General features: G+C 40.4%; 1 protein-coding gene across 10 annotated transcripts in view; it reads right to left on the bottom strand.

Moving 5' to 3' along the window:
- Positions 1 to 2,121: 2,121 nt before the first annotated feature.
- LOC122820399 (nuclear factor 1 B-type-like) overlaps positions 2,122 to 21,869 on the bottom strand; it is an 88,204-nt gene continuing 68,456 nt past the window's right edge. For 4 of the 10 annotated variants that reach the window (XM_044097778.1, XM_044097779.1, XM_044097776.1 and 1 more), the window contains 6 exons: positions 21,467 to 21,601; positions 20,270 to 20,454; positions 15,345 to 15,483; positions 14,120 to 14,202; positions 8,757 to 8,845; positions 2,122 to 2,780 (listed from right to left, as the gene is read on the bottom strand). In XM_044097778.1, the coding sequence (XP_043953713.1) occupies positions 2,648 to 2,780; positions 8,757 to 8,845; positions 14,120 to 14,202; positions 15,345 to 15,483; positions 20,270 to 20,454; positions 21,467 to 21,601 (764 nt within the window). In that variant the 3' untranslated portion in view covers positions 2,122 to 2,647. The remainder of the gene's footprint in view (positions 2,781 to 8,756; positions 8,846 to 14,119; positions 14,203 to 15,344; positions 15,484 to 20,269; positions 20,455 to 21,466; positions 21,602 to 21,869) is intronic. The other 6 variants (XM_044097780.1, XM_044097777.1, XM_044097782.1 and 3 more) reach the window with 3 other exon arrangements.

Genomic DNA, 21,869 nt, shown 5'->3' with positions numbered 1-21,869 from the left:
TTTTTTTGTAGGTACAGTAAAGGTATTTTAGATTTTATTTTCTAGCTAACCAGCTGTGAAGGGATAGCGACAGTGCGGCTTCTTACAGATGGAGAAAAAGAGATTTTATTTCTTAGTAAATAAACTTTCAAAAGCGGTGAGTGAAAATCTTTAAAAGCTTCAAGTAGCTTGATATGGCTAACCGACCCATGCCTAGTCACAGCAGACTAATTAGTGACTTTGCAGCCGTAGTAAGACCTACATAGGGTGAATTCTAATGTTTTTTATACATACTTCTAAAAAAACTTCACCCTTTTCCCAAAAAATATATTACACTGAAACATGTCTGACTGTCATTCGGTAGACGCTGGAGGAATCAAGAAAAAAAAATAAAAAATAAAAATCAGACCTTGCCTTACACTGCATAGAAAGCAGTCCCCACTTTGGTCAATAAAAAAAAAAAAGAAAAAAAAAGGAAACACCCACAACAACAACAACAACAACATCATCAACAACAACAGCGACGGACAACAACATCAACAAAATAAATGCATTACCATATTTTCTATCTCCAAACTAGCCTCTAATAATTGACACATCTATAAGCACTACCTACATAGGCAAAACTTGGTATTGCATAATTTTCATATTTCTGAATTCCACCCTCCACAATAGTAACGGGAAGATGAAGAAAATGAGCATTGAAGATAAGAGAGAAAACAAAAAGATGAAAGGTTATCAGAAAAACCACCAAAATACTGAAAAAAAACCAAATGCTGGTAGATTACAAACTTTAAAACAGCAACTATACACAGCCTTGATATGCAATGTAACTGTGAGATAGAGTAGTACATGAAGTTAAAAATCAACAATTTCATTCAAAGTACAAAACAATTCTTATCATAAAAATGTTAATTTTTTTTTCTCTCTCTATAATGATAAATGCAGCAAAAACAACTGTAGTGATGTCTCTATATTCAAAGGCAAGGCACGTAATGTGGACTATATGTCGTCGTGCAAAATTAGGAGTATCGGAGAGATTTTTTTTTCTCGTGTGTGTGGGCGTGTGTGTGTGTGTATATATATATATATATATATATATATATATATATATATATATATATATATATATATATATATATATATATATATATATATGCATGTGTGTGTGTGTGTTGTCTGGACTGGAGGGGCAACAGCTGCGGGATTGCCATGCAGAGATCTTGATTTCGGGGATATGCCACCACCTGGATTCATAATTTCAGTTTTCACCCTCTTCCACTTTAGAGTTCGCCTTGCACAAGCTGTAGCTTTACCCATGAAGATTACAGTACATTGGCATGGATAATAACTGTACACATAAGCTTTATAAGCTGACGGCCAAATGCTTTTTAATTGAAACAAAATGTCTCTTTCACGCACACTTTGTGTGTGTAATGTCTCGACTTATTTTAGATTGTTTAAGAAAAAAGAAATTGCCCATCGTGATGGGAAGTGCTCAGATCAGATTAAGTGCTGTTTTTTTTTTCTGTTGCACAGGTAGCTTTATGCTCGTCTTCAAACTGCCTTTCACACTTTTTACTCATGCGAAGAGATGGATATGTGGCTGAAATCATATTCTTAAACATTTAATAACTATCCCCCTTCCTTTAGAGTCTTAGGGCAGTCAGACTGATAGCTTCCCTTCAAAAAAAATTTAAATTGCACTTGCCTCTGTCGCAAATTTTTTCTTTTTTTCTTCCTCTTTTATTATTACATTCCTTTTGAAAAGGACTTGCGAGTCGTTTTTCTTCTTTTTTTTTTAGGAGGGGTCCAATGTCAAGCTGTTAGCATTTAGTGTTTTTTTTTTTAAAAACTGCATCGAGAGTTCTCAACTCTCCCCATAAGTGTTTACATTAGTTCTTGAAATAAGTAGCAGTAAAGAAACAAAGTCAACACATTTTTTTTTTCCTTAAAAACAAAGAATCGTATCACAGTAAACTGAAATCAAACGGAAGGAAAAAAAAAAAACACTCTGAATTCACAATTTTTTTTTTTTTTTTTTTTTGTTCCTACGGTGTACACAGTGAATCGTTCGTTCGTTCAGAGTCTCTTAGCCATCCACCAGGCAGGGATGTATCTGCAGACCCCCCCTCGGTTGACTGTGTGTGTGTGTGTGTGTGTGTGTGTTGCGAGGCGTTCAAAATGGTTTTCACCTTCCTCTGACGTTGAACAATAAGTAGGAATTACTGCCAAGAGTCTAGAGTGTCATGCAATTAAACATTAAGGCATCTATACATCACAGTATTCAGATGGATTGAAAAAAGTTCTGCAAACGCAACAACTGACTGGTGGGTGGGTGGGTGGGTGGGTGGATGTGTGCGAGGAGACATCAGACCTGAAGCTTTTCTTCCTTCCTCTGAGCCGTGCACTCATCATCTTTACTTCAGGGCCATTGTCCATCATCATCATCAGGATGAGGAAGAGGAGTGGGAGCGGGGAGGTGGAAGAGGTGAGACTGGGGGGGGTCGGGAGGTCGAAGGTGAGGAGATTGATGAGGAGGGGGTTTATGCAGCACCTGCTGCTTTGCTGGTTTCATCCATGGCTGCAGACACCTGTAGTGCTAGCTCTGCCCCACCCTCCCACCCTGGGTGGGGGGAGGGCAGAGGTGGGTCAAGCCTCGATGAGCTCAGTTCCCGGACTCGGCGGGGACCAGCGGTTCACCAATGATGTTTATGCTGTAGTTCTGGTGGACATTTGTTGGCAGAATCGGAGTCCCGTTCGACACTTGGAATGGAACTAAGCTCGCCCAGGTACCAGGACTGGAAAAAGAAAACACACAAAAAGACACAGAAATAATGGTTAGCGACATGCTGAGAGCTTTCTCCTTTTTGCAGATTAATGTAGTTATTATAAACAAGAAATAACAAATCCTTTTAATTATTTTCCAGGGAAAAGTGAAGTGACTCAAGTTTTCTCCAGCTCAGTGGAGCATTGAGTAACACAGAGCAATGCCGGTCAGCTGGCTGAAAGAAGAAAGCTATGTTTGTCACTCGCTTCTTCTTTTCAAGAAAAAAATAACTTTGCTAACAGGGCTGCATGTTATTAGAAAATCATGCAGCAACCACATTAATAATAAAACTTTTGCTCCATAGTATGCTCACTATTTTTCTTTCACTTATTGTTGTGGGCATCTACTGCAAGAAGATGACATCTAACAGGCTGAAAGTCACACTGGCGTGAAAAATATGAACCCCTTATAGCTTAAATGTCGTAGCCAACAGGTACTGTATTCCTAACAACTCGAAAATTATGATGTAAAGAGTCATCACAACACAAATGTTGTCTTAGTGGCTACTACAAAAATGTAGCTCGAATCGACATAGGGGGAAAAGTGCGTATTTTTTTCACAATGATTGATGTTAACTGAAGGAGAAGTAGCTGAAGTAAATTGTAAAAAAAAAAAAAAAAAAACAACAAAGAGATGGAAACTAAAGGAGAGCCACAAATCTGACAATCAACTAGCATATTCGTCTGTTAAGTAGCTAACTGCAGGCTTTATCCGAATAACTAACCAGAACATAAAGGTGGTAATGGTTGTTGCTTCCCTGTCCCTGCTGAAAACAACCATCCCCTCAGTATGATGCTGCTACCTCCAGGTTTCACAGTGGGTATGGTATATTTAAGGTGCAGTGTCTGAATTTGTAGATACTCTACAAATATACTGTGGCATGCTAACAATTAGCCGCTAATGATTCTAAGATTCGATTTTGTTACTTAGCTGCTGTTTTAAACAATTATTTTCAGTTTTTTTTATGAATTTGGAACGCATTTAATGACCTCCACTACAAAATATATGGATTAGTTTCTAACAACATTCACTCAAATTGTCAGAACATTAAAAAAATGCACAGACACAAGGTGCTGTATCTGAATTTGTAGGCAGAAGGCTAACCAGTAGCCGCTAACAATGCTAAATTTAGATTTTGCTACTTAGCGTGCTATTTCAAACGATTTTTTAAGTTTCTTTATGAATCTGGAAACATTTAACCACCTCCAATACAAAATATATGTATCAGTTTCAAAAAATATTTACTCAAATTGTGAAAATGTTAAAAGAAACAGACTTATATACGCAGTATTTTTACTAATACCGTGAGAATCGCATACTAAGACATGTGACACGACTGGTTTGAACTAAGCGGAGGTGATCCCGGATCATGTGAGAGGGTCGTGACGCAGTGCCCGCTCCTCTGCACAGAAGAAGAGGGGGTTAAAAAAAGGAGAGTGGGGGTCTGTGCACAAAGCTGCCCCATCCCTATTCATCTCACGCTAATGGCAAAACAACACGGTGATTGTTCCTGGGGAGCAACGGTGCTAACTGAAAACGCGAGCGGGAACAAGCGGCATGTTGTTCCCGAGGGGTGCTGCGCTGCGTAGATGTCAGATAATTAGCCCCCCCTTTTCTCCTCCTCATCCTCTTTACTCTCCTTTTCTTCCTCGGTGTGCACCAACGCGCCACCCTCGCCTCGGATGAGAATACCTGCGATGCAGATTTCAAGTAAAAAGAGTGAAATGTTTAAGGAGTATGGAGAGAGAGAGAGAGAGAGTCTCATGAAAAGCAACTCTTCAGTCTGTCTGAGTTTCACACCAACCACTAGCCGCAGTTGTTGCGCTTAAAACAAAGAAAGTGCAAATTTAATTCAGCTCGGGGCGTGAAAACACCAGCTGCCTGAACGATGAAGTGAAAAGACGGGAACGAGAAAGCAGCGGAGATGTGTTCACAACAAAAGCAAAAATCACAAGAGCTCTGTTACATTCCAGCTCGCAAAGAGTTAAATAAAAAAAGACTTGAAGGCTAATCCTCTAACAGTTTTTCTTTTTTCCTGTCCGACCAGTCCTTCTACTCCTACTTTCTTCCCTCCCTCCTTCCCTCTCTCCTCCAGTCCTGCCAAAAATCATCGGACAGGAAACGAGGGATTAAATTTTTCCTACCTTGCCAAACAAAGAGCGCACAGAGCGGGCCAGGGGGCTGCAGCTCTCTCTCTCTCTCTTTCTCTCTGTTTCTCTTTCCTTATGAAACTTCTTTAATGTAATGGCTTACATTAAAACGGGGGTGGGGGAGACCACACAGCTACAAAAGGGCACTTGCGGGTCTTTGTGTGCAAATCGTTCTTAATCTCATTAAAATCGATGGCTGTCAGGCCGTATCTGCGTCCTATAAAGCAAAAGCTGCGCCGCTTCTGCTCTGAGGCTTGCGCAGCACTTTGCAAAAGTGTTCATACCGCCTAAACTTTGACAGATTCCGTCAAGTTAAAACCACAAAACTTCAGGATCTGGCGTGTGCCGGCCATGGAGTTTCAAAATACTCCACACGTGAAATAATCTCCAAAAGTTTGGGGTTAATGTAAAAGTTTGCAGAACCACTTGTAGCTGCTATTACAGCTGCAAATCTCTTGGAGCGTGTCTTTTCCTAACTATCTATGTATTTTTAATATAACTCTCCTTTGGAAAATAGCTGGACTTTGACTAGGTCATTCTAACAGCTGTGGCTGTACATTTAGGCTCATCCTGCTGTCCCATGTCTCAGGTGTATTTTTGCAGGTGTATTAACTCCAGCATGATACTGCCACCACCATGTTTCCCTATGATGCAGATGGTGTGTTCAAGCTGATGTGCAGTGTTATTTTAATTCAATTTACAGCATTTTGCATGTTTTTACCCAGAGCACCTTCTTCCCCCACATGGCTTCTGGGAACTTGTAATGTCGTAACCTTTGGGGTTTTACTCTTGCCAAATGTCTCCAATGTTCTCCAACAAACCTCTGAAACCTTTAAAGATGATTAAATAACCAAGAAAAAAAAAAAATCACAATTCACTAATTATGTTCAAAAGGCAACACAGGATTTTCGCTGGAGTGGAAGTGGAGTGGGCTCGTACAAATGCACACCACACTTTTCAGATTTGCTTGTATCGTTTTGTACTATTTACAGTCACATCTTTGTGGTGGTTTGCCACAGAGTATACACTGAGGTTTGTGGCTGCAACATGATAACATGTTGAAAAGTTCAAGAGGTGACTCAGCTTGAATGGGCTTAAAATAAATGCTGAATAACTAGGAGGGGGAAAAAAAGGACACAGAAAATGACGGGTTTGCTAAGTTGTTCCCAGTTTTTTGCAGTTCACGATATTATGCGATATGTAAGCTATTCTTGCACTCAAGCAACCCGACCTCCATGTTTGCGTTTCCTCAGGTAACCTTTAAGACAGCCTAACTAACTCGGCGTTCCCAAACCTCGCAAAGCACAGCCCGGCTGTACAGCGTGCTTCGTTTAAGGATTAGCTCGCTAAATTAGATTATCTAATGGCATCTTAATGGATTGCTGACCCATTTCCTGCACAATGGCAACATGCGAGTCTGGCAGCTTTTTCAATTTGGACGCTACGGTGCTGGAGAGACGCGCTTCAGTTTAAAGGGCGACACGGATAAAAGAGATCCGATGGAGTCCAGCTCCCTGGGCTGGACAGCTAAACAGAGGGAGGGATGAAATAAATAAAATGAGTTAAATTCAGGCGACTTATTTCTCCTCATTACTGTACTGTACAGTCACATGGAGTGTGAGTGGAAAAAAAAGAAAAAAAAAGAGCAGGCATTTCTCTCTGCTACCTCTACCCGCCTATTAAGAGGCCTGTTAAGGGGGTCTGTGCTGCGTGCATTTGTGTTTATAACTCCACCAAATGCAAACTGACCTGTACACACAGACACACACACACACACACGCACACACAGGTCTGCACATCCAGGGGAAAAGGAGGTACAGGCAAACAGGAAAAGGCTTAGCTCAGCTCGCCTGCTCTGCCATGCTGAAAACGATTCAGGATTTCTTTCTCTCCCCCCCAAGAGAGGAGAGAGAAACACAATGTGGAAACAAGATGGAGGATGTAATCTGTATCTTTAGGTTAAACACAACAGAGCATCGGGTCAAGATGAAGCAAAGACCAGATAATTCCTCCCTGGCTGCCGTGACGTACCTCAAACGAGGCTTTTTGATTATTTAAAAAAAAAAATCTTGCAAAATTATTACATTGCATGATTTTTTTCTTGCTGTTTCATTACAGAAACACTAATACTGAATTTTAATTATTCTCTGTGTAAATTGAGAATGTTCTTAAAGGGATTCTGCACCAAACAAATACTAAAACACTGGACTTCCCCCCACCCCCAGTTCATTAAATGGAGTAATCTCAAAACTCTCCCCATTAGCGGTCGGTAAAAACACCAACCATTATAAGTTCACCACGAATCAAATAAGGGTTAGGGACATTCAGTGCCACCTGATGAACATGAATGAAAACCCTTACAATAAATCAACCTGCTAAAACTAAAGCGTCATTTCACGCTTAAAATAAAGAGGAGGGGAAAATAAGGTAAGATAGAATCATTTCACTTTGCAGGTTTTCTGTAGGATTAAGATCTGATGGCTGAAATGACTATTAAAAAATACTGATTTTGTGTCTGATGAACCGATTCCTGTCTTGATTTGGCCTTAAGCTTTGGTTGAAACGCTCCATGATGGTCAGGCTTTAAACCACTGGAAAACAGACACAGCATTCTTGTCAAAATGTTTGATGTTTCAAAGAGTTTATTTTAAGTTTTACTCTAGTTCCATGGATTTAGGAAGAGGAATGGGCCCACAGCATCACTCATACTCCACCATGCATTGAGAGTGGCAATGTGGTGCTTTTCTACAGCCTCATTCTTGCTTTACATTAAACTTGGAGCCTCTGTGGCCCCTGCTGTTTATCTTTGTAATGACAGGACAAAAAGTTAGCAGACACCTTTAAACAGCAGAGCTGGTGACGCTAAGGTGCTTTTTTCCTTTGCTGCAGTTCTCTTGCACATTTTTGTTTTTGGAGATTTTGTTTAAGTCACACAGAATGAGAAGCTCAGGCATCTGATCAACTTACAAAAATGTGATTCTAAATTTTAAAAGGCTTCACTTACATTTCATGGACTCAGATAAACGTTGAATGGCTGAGTTAGATAAAAACTCGGTTAGGATGTTTCTTACTTCAGGATTTTATTCCCATTTGGTAAATGCAGTCAAGTTAAATGTCGTATTTCAAAAAAAAAAGAAAAAAGAGAGAGAGATTAAGCTACGGTAATAAAATGATTACTATATTTAAAGGGTTTTTTTTTACACATCTTTAGCGGGAGTCCCACTAATTTCTGTTGGATTCGAACCAAAGGTACTCCCATTTGGCTTGATTGAGGTAGTCTCCAACCAAGGAACATGGAGTACTTTTTGTCTTTTATGGTCAATGATTGCTGCAATTGCTTTTATAACTAAAGTAAAGTCTACACAGGTGAGTTTGCATGTGTTGCAGTGGAAATGATCAGCCCAGACCTCAAAGAAAACTGGAAATGTTTATCGCCGGTAAAAGCCTGAGCAATGCATTTCTAAACATGACTTAGCAAAGCAGAAAACGCTTAATAATTGCAAGGGAAGTGCTTAAGTCAGAATAAAGGGGAGAAAAGAACAAAAAGGAGGGAGTGAAACACTTTAAAAAAGCCAATAACTTTCAAAAATTTTTTCATCAAAGAAATGCATGGAGCAATTGCAGCATTAATAGGAGCCACAACTCAAGTGCGAGAACATCGCTGTCTTAAATGTTGTTTTATGTGAGGATGTCAAAAAATAAAGAGCAGACATTAAATTTTAAAAGGGTAAAAGTGTAAATACATGTGATGTGTGAGACAGAAGGGAGACGGCAGATGAAAAGAACGAAAAGGTTACCTTTGCCAAGCAATCCCCAAAGTGTCGTCAGTGGCACTGGGGCCATAATGCCTGCCGTTTTGAGTCACGCTCCAGTCACACTTCCTCAGCTGTCAATTGAAACCTAGCGGTCAGATCACTGGGCCAAGACAACTTCCACTTCAGATTACACTACAACTCAACACTGTATACACACATGCATGCAGGACAAGGGCAGGACCTCAGAACGGGCCCAAAATTCAAAACATATGTACTTGATAAACTGTAGTTTTCTTTCTATATATATGTAATTTGGTGAAGTAGGGATTACAGTCAATTAAGAGCAGACATGAAGGGGGGGGCATGCAGTTAGAGTTAGTGGCAGCAGCTAACCTGGAAGTTAAGGAAAATTTAATGGAGTTAGTTGGTTAGAGAATGTGAGTGGCATATATAAATAGTACCTTACAAAAGTATTCATGCTTTCTGAATTATTCCACATTTTGTCATGTCATAAACACAAACTTTGTTTTTGGAATTTTACAGCACAAAGTAGTGAGCAATGGTGAAATAGAAGGGAACTTATGCTTTGCTTTCATTTTGTTTGAAACAAATAAAAGTCTAAAGAATGAGATGAGTTTATATCGAGTCTAAATGTCAGAATTTCAACCTGTTCCAGCTTAAATTCGGGGTTTTGCACATTAAGAGGTTGAAACGGTCTCCAGTCTTTTATAAAACCTCAGTCAGATTTGATGGAGAGCTTTTGTCAACGTCCATTTTTAAGCCTTGACTAATCGACACAGCATGATGCTTCCGCCGCTGTGTTTCAAAATGGAGGTGTTGCGTTCAGGTGTTAGTTTTCCACTGTTCAGATGACCTTGTCACATTTTTCCACTTCTTATGATCCTCTCTCACCAGAGGCTTTCTGCTCATATCTTTTTCACGATAATCAGAAAATGCGCCACTACACTGCAAAAACACAAAACCTTACCAAGTATTTTTGGTCTAGTTTCCAGTGCAAGTATCTAAATAAATTTAAAAAAAAGGGAAAACTGACCTAGAGGTAAGTTTTCAGTAAGATACAGGAGCTTCTTTTAAGCGAATAATTCCTTAATGTTGCTAAAAAAGTATTTGTTCCATTGAGGGATTATTTCATTTATACGTGAAACTAGTACCACTGACTTAAAATAACCTCCTATATCTTGCTGAAAAGCTACTTTTTAGTATGTTTTTTTATTTTTTCTTATTTCAAGTGTACCAGGATATTTGCATTGGAAACTAGACAAAAATACTTGGTGAAATTGTGTGTTTTTGCAGTGTAATAGTCCTCAGGATAAGAGATTCTCCATTTGGAGTTGCAGATCTGTGCAACTCCTCCAGAGTTGTCAGGGGGCTCTTGGCTGCTTTTCTGATTACTGGCCAGCCTTTGATTTAAATTCATGTCCTGGTAGCTTTGCAGCTGCACCGTACACCTCCCAGTTTCAGACGATGCATGGAGATAAAAATGGGAAGTCCAAACTTTGGTTTATTGTTTTATGCTCTTACTCTTTCTTTAAGCTGCTCCACAACGTTTTCCCTGATGTGTCGTCTGCAGTGTGCCTTGGTCTCCATGTTTGCTCACTAAAGTTTTGAGGCTTTCACAGAACAGCTGGATTCACACTGGAATTAATTTGGTTGCAGGAGATTTTATTTAAGAGTGTCAAAGTGAAAGGGGCCAAACACAAAAACGCTCACCACAATTTTCCCTTCTATGCCACAATTATGCACTACTTTGTGTTGGTTCATCACATGAAACTCTCTCCCTCCCCCTCCAACTCCCCCCAAACAAAAATAAAAAAACATTTTATCTTGCGGTTGTCACAATGTGACCAAATGTGGAAAAGCTCCAGCTGCATGAGCGGTTTTGCAAAGCACTGCGTTTCATCTGGGAGCAGTCACTACGGGCTCCACCTGCTGAAGCCGGCGAAGCCGTGCAACACGTTCGACTCATGCACCCCGTCGATAACCACCGCCTCACTGCAGAGCGCTCTCCCCGGTCTGGGACGGAGTGCGCATGCCCCCCAGCATGCAGACTTTATTTTTTCATTAGCTAACTGTTTTTATTGATTTGGGGTCACAGTGCAATGAAGTTAAACCACACACACAAACACACGCATACGCACCCGCGCTCACACGTACTGCTAACCCTCCCTTTCCCCACTCTTTCTTCATCTTGCATTTCAAAACACGCCAACCTTACATACAGATTACAAATTACTGCAACATAAAAGCCACACACACAGACCTCGTCGTCTCCCCTGCATGCATTATGCGGCCGCACGTGTCTGCAATCCAGCTGAGAGCTATCCCTGCCAAACACCAACCTAACCTTGCCCTGTGGTCAACGCATTCATTTAGTAATGCATCGGGATAAAAAGTGCACCGTTAGCACTCTTTGTGCAGCGGCGGACGCTCTGCAGAGGCTCTTAAGAGAGATTTAATCAGAAAGACGCTGAATATTCAGAGCCATTTGCAGCGGTCAAGATATGTGCTCTTGTTTTTTTTTTCTTTTTTCTCTCTCTCTCTTAGCACCTGGACGGTTTAATTCTTTTATTCAGGGAGACGTTTCTCTACGTCCTCAGCCTGTTACTGAGCTAAACGTGAGACAGCAGCAGTGAAAACTTAAAATTTGTGCCTTTAATCAACAGCTGCTGAGGAGAAACTAAATCAGGACACAATGAGAAGTTGCTCCATTCAGAGTGTTTTTGTTTATCGAAGGTTGGGAAAGTGAACCCGCGCCCCTCTCCATCCCCCACCGTCGTTCCCGCACTCCGGAGGCTTGACAATAGCTTGGAGAGGACATGCGGGCTGAGCCAGACGCTCCGTGCCCACCGCTCCTCGAGGGGCTCGCCATCTGTCCGCTGGCACCAACACATCAGAGCGGCGGCGCGGGGCAGCAGGGGAGAAGAAGAAGAAGAAGAAGAAGAAAAAGAAGGAGGAGGAAAAAAAATAAAAAAAGAAAGGGGGGGGACGGAGCCGGGGAACGTTAGCAAACAGATGCGGGCAGATTGTGGATTAGGATCCTTCCTTAGATAATACCAAATGACATCTGATCACAGATCTCTCCCTGTGGAATGCTCCACGGTGGCATTCCCTCGAGGGGTTAACCAAGGCAGGAGATGAATGGAGGGGTTTTCACACGCTCACTGCCTGCGACTCCTACAGCAGGTGTGATGTTGTTGTTTTGTTTTTGTTGTGGGTTTTTTCTTTCTTTCTGTCTTTAAGCCAAATGTGTCGTGTGTGTAATTTATCATTATCGTAAATTTTAAAGGCCCCCTTTAATTGTAAAACTCTTCCAATCTGTTAGTTTTAGAATAATTTAGCAATTTCAGCTCAAATAAATATAGTTTGAACAAATATCAGAAGATATTTACATGCAGCGGCTCTCCAATTTTGTCTCATTACTCTCGCAAATGTCAAGGGATCTTAAAGTAACACATGCTTGTGAATTGGAAGAATATTGTTAATATGTAATTTTAAAACGTAAAAGGATAAGATAATTTGACAAATGACAAATGAAAATCTGCTAAATAAAATACCAGAGCAACCAATTGTCTTGTAATTTAATCTCAGCATTAATCCAGCTGTTTTGTGAAGGCCTCAGAGATTATTTTGGAGAACATCGGTAAACAAATGGCATCATGAAGACCAAGGAGATCAGCAGACAACTCAGAGGTGAAGCTACAGAGAAGTTTAAGGTGTGGTAAAAATATCCCAAGCTTGGAGTAGCTAAACAAAACAGGCACAACTTTAAAGTTTGTGGTCGAAACATGACAAAATATGGCAAAGTCTGAGGAGTATGAATGCTTTTTGCAAGAAATATTATTTCATCCCGATTATTTTAGTTTGAAATCTAAAGAAGGTCTTGTGCAAATCCTTTAAATATGAGCACAAATAAAGAGGAGAAGAGGCCCAGTGCTGCTCAGCGTTGCAACAAAACGCTCACAGTTTATCATCTCGAAGCGCAAAAACCTCATGGGCTTGACACAATAAACACACCATTGCCAGATGAGGACAATGACGGAGTATTTTGAGAAACTGTTTAGTCTTGAGAGACTTGGCTCTGATCGAGTCTCCTTTTTTTGTTGCCCCGAGGGGCCGAAGTCCAGGTCTTCAAATACGACCAAAACAGAAACAGACACAAGAAGACACAAGATGAGTCGCTGGGAAGGAAAAAACCTTCGGGAACACGAGCTAATAATCCTGAGGAAGGTTGTAATCGTCTCATTTTTAGGTATTTTCCAAACTGTGGTCAATAATACTGCTGCTGGATTTCTTTGGGGGACATTTATACATCTTGGCTGATTCGTGTTTTAAAATCTGGAGCGAGTCTGAGAGCAAATCGCTGGACGACATTCAGCAGCTGCACTCGGATCGCTGCTGTGTTCTGAGCTCGCTTCATGCCCCACAAAAAACACGGCTACCAGAAAATGTGGAAGACAAACTGTACGACATCAGCCAAGTGATTCCTCCCTCTCCTCCTTCTCCTCTCTCTTTTCCTGAGTGGAATAAAAGTGTCCCAAGCCAGACTAAAAAACTAACATCTCCCCCTTTGTTTCCCCTCTATTTTAAATCCAAATTTTTCAAAATCCCATGATAAATAAATAAAAGATGGAGAGAGACAGATAGTGAGAAAACAGAGGCCAGGTTTGTGATTTTTACGAAACATAAAGATCCGAGCCGGGGAGAAACCCGGCGATCATTATGTAGCCGTGTGCAGATGCATTCAATTAGTTGTGGTTGGAAAAGCCTTGGCCTCGGACCAACTCTTTCAATAAGACACGGTGGAGGGGAGCAGCCTCTCTTTCTCGACCGAAAACGCCCCAAAACTGCAACGCATCTAACACACAAACACACACAAAGGGCTGCCACTTCTGTCCGAGGACATCCTACAGTAACACAACGGCACTTTTTTTATTATCAGCTTGTAAATAAAGGAGTGTGTTGTACAAGGAAGTGTCTAAAGAAATGTGCAAAGGAAAGAGAGGAGACAAGGAAGACAGTGACCCTCCACCTTTGTGTGTCTCTCTCTCTAAATGGAGCAAAAGATTTGATTTTCTTTTCTCTAAACTATCCTGTTAAATCGCAGCCACACTCTCTCGCTGACAAAGTGTTTTTAAATATAAATTTTAACACCTGTGCTAAAATGACATAAAAAAGGAAGAAAAAAATAGCTTGATAGGGAATGAGCTTGTTTGTTTTTAGCTTCATTACACATCAACTGTGAAAGAAGCTGTTCTGCCAGTTTGTTCAGATCTGCTCTTTTTTATATATATATAAATACATATATATATCTTTCAGAAGTGGGGGATGAAAATAATCAGACTAAGAGGAAGAGCTTAATGCTGAAACAGAGAATAACAGCTCACCTGTTGCTGGTGCAGAAAGGCGGGATCTCTGGGACTCAGGCCTACAAAACGATTAGACGTTGGGGTGCCAGGAGTTGAGTAGCCTGAGTGACGAGTCATCACAAGAAAAAAAAAAAAACAGAAGAGACAATTTTGGTCCAGGTAGCTTTGAATAAAAGTGAATTTGACGTCATTAAATATCTGCCACCATAAACACTACATAGAAAAAGAGCTGGGGGCGTCCCACAGGGCTCAGTTGTCGGACCACTTACTTATTTTCAAGAAAATAACACAACTATATAAAAAAAATTACATTTTAAAAGGTTGTGAATAAAGTCTTTAGAGATGATATAGTTACAATAAGCTAAGAGAGAATAGCAACTGTTAGTGTGAGAAATATCAATAAAACAAATTACCATCACAAAAAAAACAAGAGGAGACCAACAAGGCTCATTCATTGGCCCACTCTGATTGTTCAGTAATTCCAACAAACATTACATAAACTGGGAAAAATACCAATCTTATGTTTCTGTTAAAAGTGTACCCTTCAGAACGTTAGCTGGAGATAGGTACCAGAACCCGACCCGACCCACTAGGGACAAAGGTGTTAGAAAATAGATGGATGGATGGATGGATATTTCTATTATAGATGTAATATTTTCCCTATAAAAGTAAATTAATGCTTTTCATTTATTTTGTGTATTAAAACATATAACATGTTCTTTAAATGTTATCATTGGAGCCATGTGAACAATTGTTGCATTTAGGAATGAGGAATAAAGTTTTTTTTCTGAACAAAAAAAGGAAAATGAAATAGTAAATATAAAGTATTAAAATAAAATTTTAATATTAATATTTATAATAATATATAAATGATTAAAAATAAAAAAATATGTAAAAAGAACAAAAAATATTACATCTAAAAATATTTAAAAATAAAATATAATGCTCTTACCATCTGAAAGTGTCACATTAAAAACAAGTAAAAACAATTTAATGCCAGCTACGTATGTTAAATAGTACTGATGTTGTCAATACAAGCTTTTAGTCTTCATTAATGTGATTTTTTTAAATTTTAGTCAGAAATTAAATCAGGACTTCTCAGAACTTTTGACCCATAAATATATGAAAGTTACAGTAGATTTTTTTTTGCCCTGAGTTTCATGAAAAATCTTTTCAGTATATTCATAAATCATAAACTGGAGCTGCAGCATGCGGTAGATGCCTGTACGCGGCGTCAGCCTACCTTCTGTTGATGTGGTGATGGGCTTGGTGTCGGGCATGGAGAGAGTGACGGGTCGCACCGGGCCGTGGTGCGGGGATGGAGCCAAAACCGGGGTGAAGTGGCCTGGGACCTTCCCAACCCCCTGACCACTGCTGTTAGGCTGCATGTCAGGCGGAGACAGACGGAGGAAGAGATAAAGAAGGTTTAGCCCTCTAAGCCATTTTTTGTCACACTTAAAAGTTTCAGATCTTTAAACAAGCATTCTTAGGCAATCACTGGATTTTTAAATGATAATCTTAGAAGAGGAAACAGCGACCCAAACCAACCTGGACCGGTGTGAAAAAGTAATCGCCCTCTTGTCACATTGGGCATTAAAACAGAGGTGGGTAACGTGGCGTAAAAGTAAAGTATCTGATTTTTTCAAACCAGATTCGATTTCCCATTATAATGGATGTTTTTGTCTTGCTTTCTTTTCCAAAAATGTTATGACAAATTACAGAAAATATTTCAATCATCCCTTCTGGGAGTTGCATGACAGGATAAGCGCTAGGCTGTGAGATGTTTTTGCTTAATTACAAGAATATAGTCATTATATTAGCAAAGTAAAGTTGCAATTATACCAGAAAAATGTCTTAAAATTATGAGGGAAAAAGTTGTTTTATTGAGAAAAAAGTTCTTTCTTTAAAACAGACTCAGCCTGTTTCAAAATTTGATGCTGATGTGTTAAAAGATTAAGTATTTCCTTATCTGTAAATCGACTATAACTTTACAAGGTGCTCAACGTTCCTCATTTAAATTCTTTTAAATGTTTTGGCAACGTTCTCATAAAACTACCACTTTATTCTGGTAATTTAACAATATTAGTTCTCTGTCAAAGTCCAAATAAATTGATGTTGCAAACAAGATGGACATGGAAACCCAAGGAGTTGATTGGTGGAAAAACATCCAGTATTCCCAAAAAATGTAATCTTCACAAGCCAAAGCTTTGATTAATTGATCTCCCAGACCCATCACAGCATTTCTTTGGACCGCTCAGTTAAATTTTACCAGCCACATAAAAAATCATCACTGGAATATTATCTAAAACACTTAGACAGAGCTCTTTATGAAGTAGGCATAAAGATATCAAAAAGCATAAAGTCTTCCATATTAATATTTTAGTGATCCCCAAGACGTCTGTGAAAAATATTCTGTCAACTGATGGGAGAAGTGTGGAACTTTTTTGGAAAATGTGTAATTTGTTAAATCTGTTATAAAACATCTTAAAAAAAAAAAAAGACAATCAAACGACCAGGAAAACACGGTGGTGGTGGTGTGATTGTCGAGGAATGCTTTGCTGCTTCACCTAGCTTTCGATCGAAACCTTAAATCTTCTCTTTAGAAAACCTAAATCTGATTGAGATGCTGCTTTGCGTCCTTAAACATGCTGTTCAAGGGTGAAAATCTTGCGGTACGCCCAAGTGAGTTAAAGCAATTCTGGAAAGAAGATCGGGCCAACATTCCTCCACAGGAATGTGAAAAACTCACCACCAGTTATTGTAAACACTTAATGGCAAGAGTGGCACAACCGGTTACAAAATGCAGTTTGTATTTCCTCAGGTCTGATGTGCCTAATATGAAAATTAGTCTGATGCTATAAAACATTTAAGTGTGATAAAAAAAAAAAACAAAAGCGAAACCAAACAACGTCTTCACAGCTCCATAACTTGTTCTGCCTTCGTTTAGCTGATGATGCGCGGTGGAGCGAGGTAAGACCTCAGAATCAAGAAGCTGTACCATAACCATAAACATGGCAGCACTACACTCGTTTTGTCTCCTAGCAAAACCCATAACATTACAAGAGGACATCCTCTGCACAGTGACTTATGGTTACAAGCCCAGGCTCTGCTTGTAAACGCGCTCTTGGCCCGATCTCAATAAAATAAGACGAGCATGCCACTGCATTTTAACAAAACGGCTTGCCCTGATTAAGGCCCCCGTATTTAAGTGACCTGACAGAATTAAAATGCCCGACTAAAAGCCGCTGAAACACTCTCGATTAAAGATTTTAGCCCTTTCATCTGCTGTCTTGTCACAGTTATTACTAATACCCAGAAAGAGCTGAAGGGATGGGGGGGGGGGGGGTGTAAGCGACAATGGATTTCCTACATCATTCCTCACAATGATTAAATGGACTTTAGGAGGACGAGGGGCGTGAAAAGCCAGAGAGGACTGCGGCGCGACCCGCTACAATGGTGTGAATGCGCCGCTATGGAGGGACTATATATGAGGGGTGGGGGGAATGCCGTATAAAAGGAAGCAAGTGGGAGCTGCTCTTTGAGACGGCTGGAGACTGTCTGGGCCGTTCACTCTGGGGCCGCCCCGAGTTCAAAACTCAACCAGGCCTTTTCGGAGAAGAATCGAATCCGCAGGGTTTCCTTCGTTGTGAATAGAATGTTTAATTAGAGTGTAATATAATCTGCGTTAAAGCAAGCATAAAACATTCTGGCACTCGTCCATGGGATTATAAGCGCTGTGTTATTTGCAGAACCCCCTCCACCGCCGCCACCTCCATCCCCCCACTGGTCTTCCAGCTCTGCTTTCTCCAGAACCCCAGCAGAGGGCCAGTTAGTTCTGCACAAGAGCACGGCCCCGGCAACGGCAAATATTTACAACCTTTATCATTCCCCGTGTTTTTTTTGTTGTCCCCCCCCCTCTCCCCCTCTCTAGAGCAACACCCCCCACCTCCGCCCCCGCCGTTCTGGAGATGGAGCCGTCTACCAGGCTTTTGTTTACAGTGAGAACAGCGGGGAAATAAAACTCACATAAATATCACACGGCTTTTCTCATCTATAGAGACGCCGGGCTCGCTCGCGGCGCACACTGGCCCGCTCTGTGTTCGCCGAAACGCACAAAAGCGCAGAAAGCCGTCTGATTTACAGCCGAGTCCTGATAGGGATTTGCGTGTCATACATGTGACTGCAGTCGCAAGAGTTTGGCTGATTTTTTTGATTTTTTTTTTATGGAGTCATGCGGTTGTTTTTTCCCTTTAAATTAACTGCAAACATAAGGCTCCAAGTGTATTATAACCTTTTGCCCCGAGAGTTATGTCATGTTGAAAATATATGGACAGAAACATTCAAGGGTTTATAATCGTCTTAGTTATTATCATAACTCGGTGTAAATTACAGCAGATTAATAGTCTTTGGATTGAGGATTTATGAGTGTCTTTAACCAATTATATCCAGTGACAGTGACTTTCAGCAGCATTTAAAACCCTTGATCTCATTCACTTTCTGTTGCGTTTCAAGAACTTTGTCGAGTTTTATTTGGATTTTTATGTGACAGACAAACACAAAGAGCATCGTTGTGAAGTGTAAGGAAGATCATACGTCATTTTAGACTTTTTGTTTCTGAAAATGTGCTGATGTTCAGCCTCGGGTCCATACTTTGAGGTACCACCTTTTGTTGCCACTGCGGCTTTAAGGTTCTGGATGATCTTCACATCCAGAAAATAAAGTTTTGCTCGTGAAGTTCAGGCAGATTGGATGGAGATCATCTCTCAACATCAGTTTTCAAGTTGTGCCACAGATTCTTAATTGGGGGCAGCTCTGGACTTTGACTGGTCCATTCTACCGCAGGAATACGCTTTAATCCAAACAATCCCACTGAATATTTAACATTCTGTGTTTAATTCAATTCAATTCAGTTTATTTATACGGCAACAATTTAAAACAAACGTCATGAAGAGTCATGAGACATTGCCTAGATGTGGCCTTTAGTGGCATCTTAGACTCGATTGGCTTAACTCAAACTCCTGCCAACTCTTGTCGTCATACTGCATAGCATGGAGAGTGAAGTAATAACGGCATTGAGAATTATTTTATTAACCTTTGAGTTACTTTTAACCGAATTCTCCAAACCTGACAGGGTTTTATGTTATCGTACATCTTCATCAGATAAAACAGTAACAACAATTTACTGCATCCATCTTACAAAAGCATTATGCTACCTCCAAGGAGCAAAACACATGTGCATGCCACACATTTCAGATTTCTGTTTCCATTCACTTTGCAATTATTGCAGTCAAATGAAAACGTTTGTATTTTTAAATCGCATAAAATCCTAGCAAAATAAAGCTTGACGTCGTAAAGCAGGGGTGTCAAACTCAGTTTCATTTTGGGCCAAATCAAGATCATGAAAGCTCTTAAAGGGCCGGTTGTGCCAGAACGTCTTGCAGAAACCTGTAAACTAACTGTTAAAATATACATACATACTTAAACTTAAGTAAGATTGAACGACTTTTCAGTTCGTCCAGGATTTCACAATTTGGATTTGTTTTGCACTAAAAAGTGTTTGTGGTTCTAATTCAGAAATATTTGCACTCATGTATGATGGCAAGTGCAACTTTTTTATTATTCGCCGTATTGTTATGGATTATAAATCAAGTAAGGCTCAGGCAGATGTTTAGTAGAAGTAAAAAACACGTCCACCTGTGAGCTGGAGTAAACAGTCACTTAAATCCAACACTTTTCACCATTTTTGCCAGAAATCTGCAATAAACTCACAATTAAGCACAAAAAAATGTGCAGGGATTCATTGATTTTGCGTGAATTTCCATGATAATTCGGAAGAAAGTGGAGGGACTGATTGACGTAATTTGGCAGTAAACAGATAAAAACGCGTGTGATAAAGGGACAAAACCTGAAAACTTTCAAGGGATGCAAATACTTTTGCAGTAACTAACAGGAATGTGTTTTAATTTAGGAAGTTTAAGCAAAACAAGAACATATTCCCAACTTCCAAGCGCACCTTGAAGGCATTAGTGAAATACTGCGTGCCGTAATTTATCTTATCTTTAATCTCTCGAGGTCAGAGCCCAACAAGATAAAGAACAAAGGCTGGAGGCTCTGTGAGTAAGCCCAAACTAATACTTTAAACCTGCAGACACACAGAAAAAGACCGACCTGGCTGCTCTGTGGGCTGGACGGGTCGTACGACGGCACGTAGCTCTTGAGGGGATCGGCGGGGTTGAGGTGAGGCGGGTAGCGTATGGTGGGGTGCGAGAAGTAGGACGACGGCGCCGGAGGCAGGATGGCCGAGGCTGAGAACTGCAGGGGCGAGTGTGAAGGGGGGCTCCTCGATGATATAACTGTGGGGAAAAACACACAGACAGGAAAGACGGAGAGAGAGGAGAGGGTTCAGGTAAAATGAGGCTCTCTTTAAAGTCTAGTGTTCACTCAGTGGGTTAACAGCTTTTGGAGCCACATTTAGGAGCAATACGTTGAAGCTGAAGTCAGATCTACTCTTAAGTCTTTCAGTTCGTTGATGTCTCCAGTCATCTGGACTTTGACTGGACCGTCATCGTTTTGTTTCTGAGCCATTCTGTTGTAGACATTGGTGCACAGTCATACAGAGTTTCTGCATCTCTACTTTGGTATAATTTGAGACTTCCAGACGGGTTGTTGGTTATTTAAGTGCAGCCTTTGTCCTGCCATCATTTTCTCTTCTCTAGAAAACTTTCTCCTGCCAACATTTCCAAACAAGTTGCATCTGTGGGGTTTTATTTCAATTTTTTTTGGGGATGAACTTTGACATTTAACCTGCTAACGGAGGGTAATAGTGTAAAATGTAGCTTTTGGGCTGTTTCCAATTTCTCCAAATTTGGATGAATGTCCTTTCTGGTAAAGACTGACGGCCGTCCTAAATGTTTTCCACTTCTGAAAAAAATTTTTTTCCTCTCTACAAGGGCGGATCTCAAATTGTTTGGAAGTATCTGTCCAACCCTTCACTGACAAGAGATGTGAATTTGCTTCTCCGAAGTAACTGCAGTCGTCTTTGACGCGCTCTTTTCTGCTCTGGAACCAAAAACTCCTAATTTGATGGACTTACAGAAGATCAATAACGAAGCGGTTCGATTAGCAGCGCTCTTAAATCCAGATGTACTTTTTCTCCCACTCGCAGTTTTTTTAATCCCAGCCTGGTTATTTAAATAACGACAGCACTAAAAAACTGTTTATACGCTTGAGCTTTAAGTGACGTTATAACCTGGTTAAGATCCAAGAACTAGGAGAGAATCCTTTCTATCGTGACCGCAAGCTTAGATTTGAGCCGATTTATTTATTTATGTTTACCTCATGAAGAAAAAGTGTGCTTTGACTCACCACTGTGTCCCACACCTGATAGGCCCGGGTGGTGAGGCTGAGAGAAAGTGCTGAGTCGTGGTGAGGAGTCCTGCGGGGAGGTGGGGCTGAACAGCGGCTTTTCTGGCTTCTTCATTGTGGGAGAGGACATCTCTGCTGGCAGAGAAAAGCAAAACGAAACCATGCATGTCACTGAAACCGTGTCCAACTCGTCTTAAAAGTCCAAAGCAAAAGGAGCAGCAGAGGTTGTACAGCTTGTACGTTTTTCTGAGAGTAATAAAAATGAGATAAAGTTTGGGAGGATATGCTGTGATGGAAAACGGGGGGGGGTTCATTTTCTGTTAGATATGTAAGAAACAGCAGGATATTTTTAATTGTTTGAGTCTCTGGGGAAAAAAAAGAAGACTCAGGAATATTTCTTTTC

This window comes from Gambusia affinis, linkage group LG18 (assembly GCF_019740435.1).
Source record: "Gambusia affinis linkage group LG18, SWU_Gaff_1.0, whole genome shotgun sequence".
Taxonomy (NCBI): Eukaryota; Metazoa; Chordata; class Actinopteri; order Cyprinodontiformes; family Poeciliidae; genus Gambusia; species Gambusia affinis.
The sequence above is the reverse complement of the archived record's forward strand: the minus strand, read 5'-3'. Positions and strand labels throughout refer to the sequence as shown.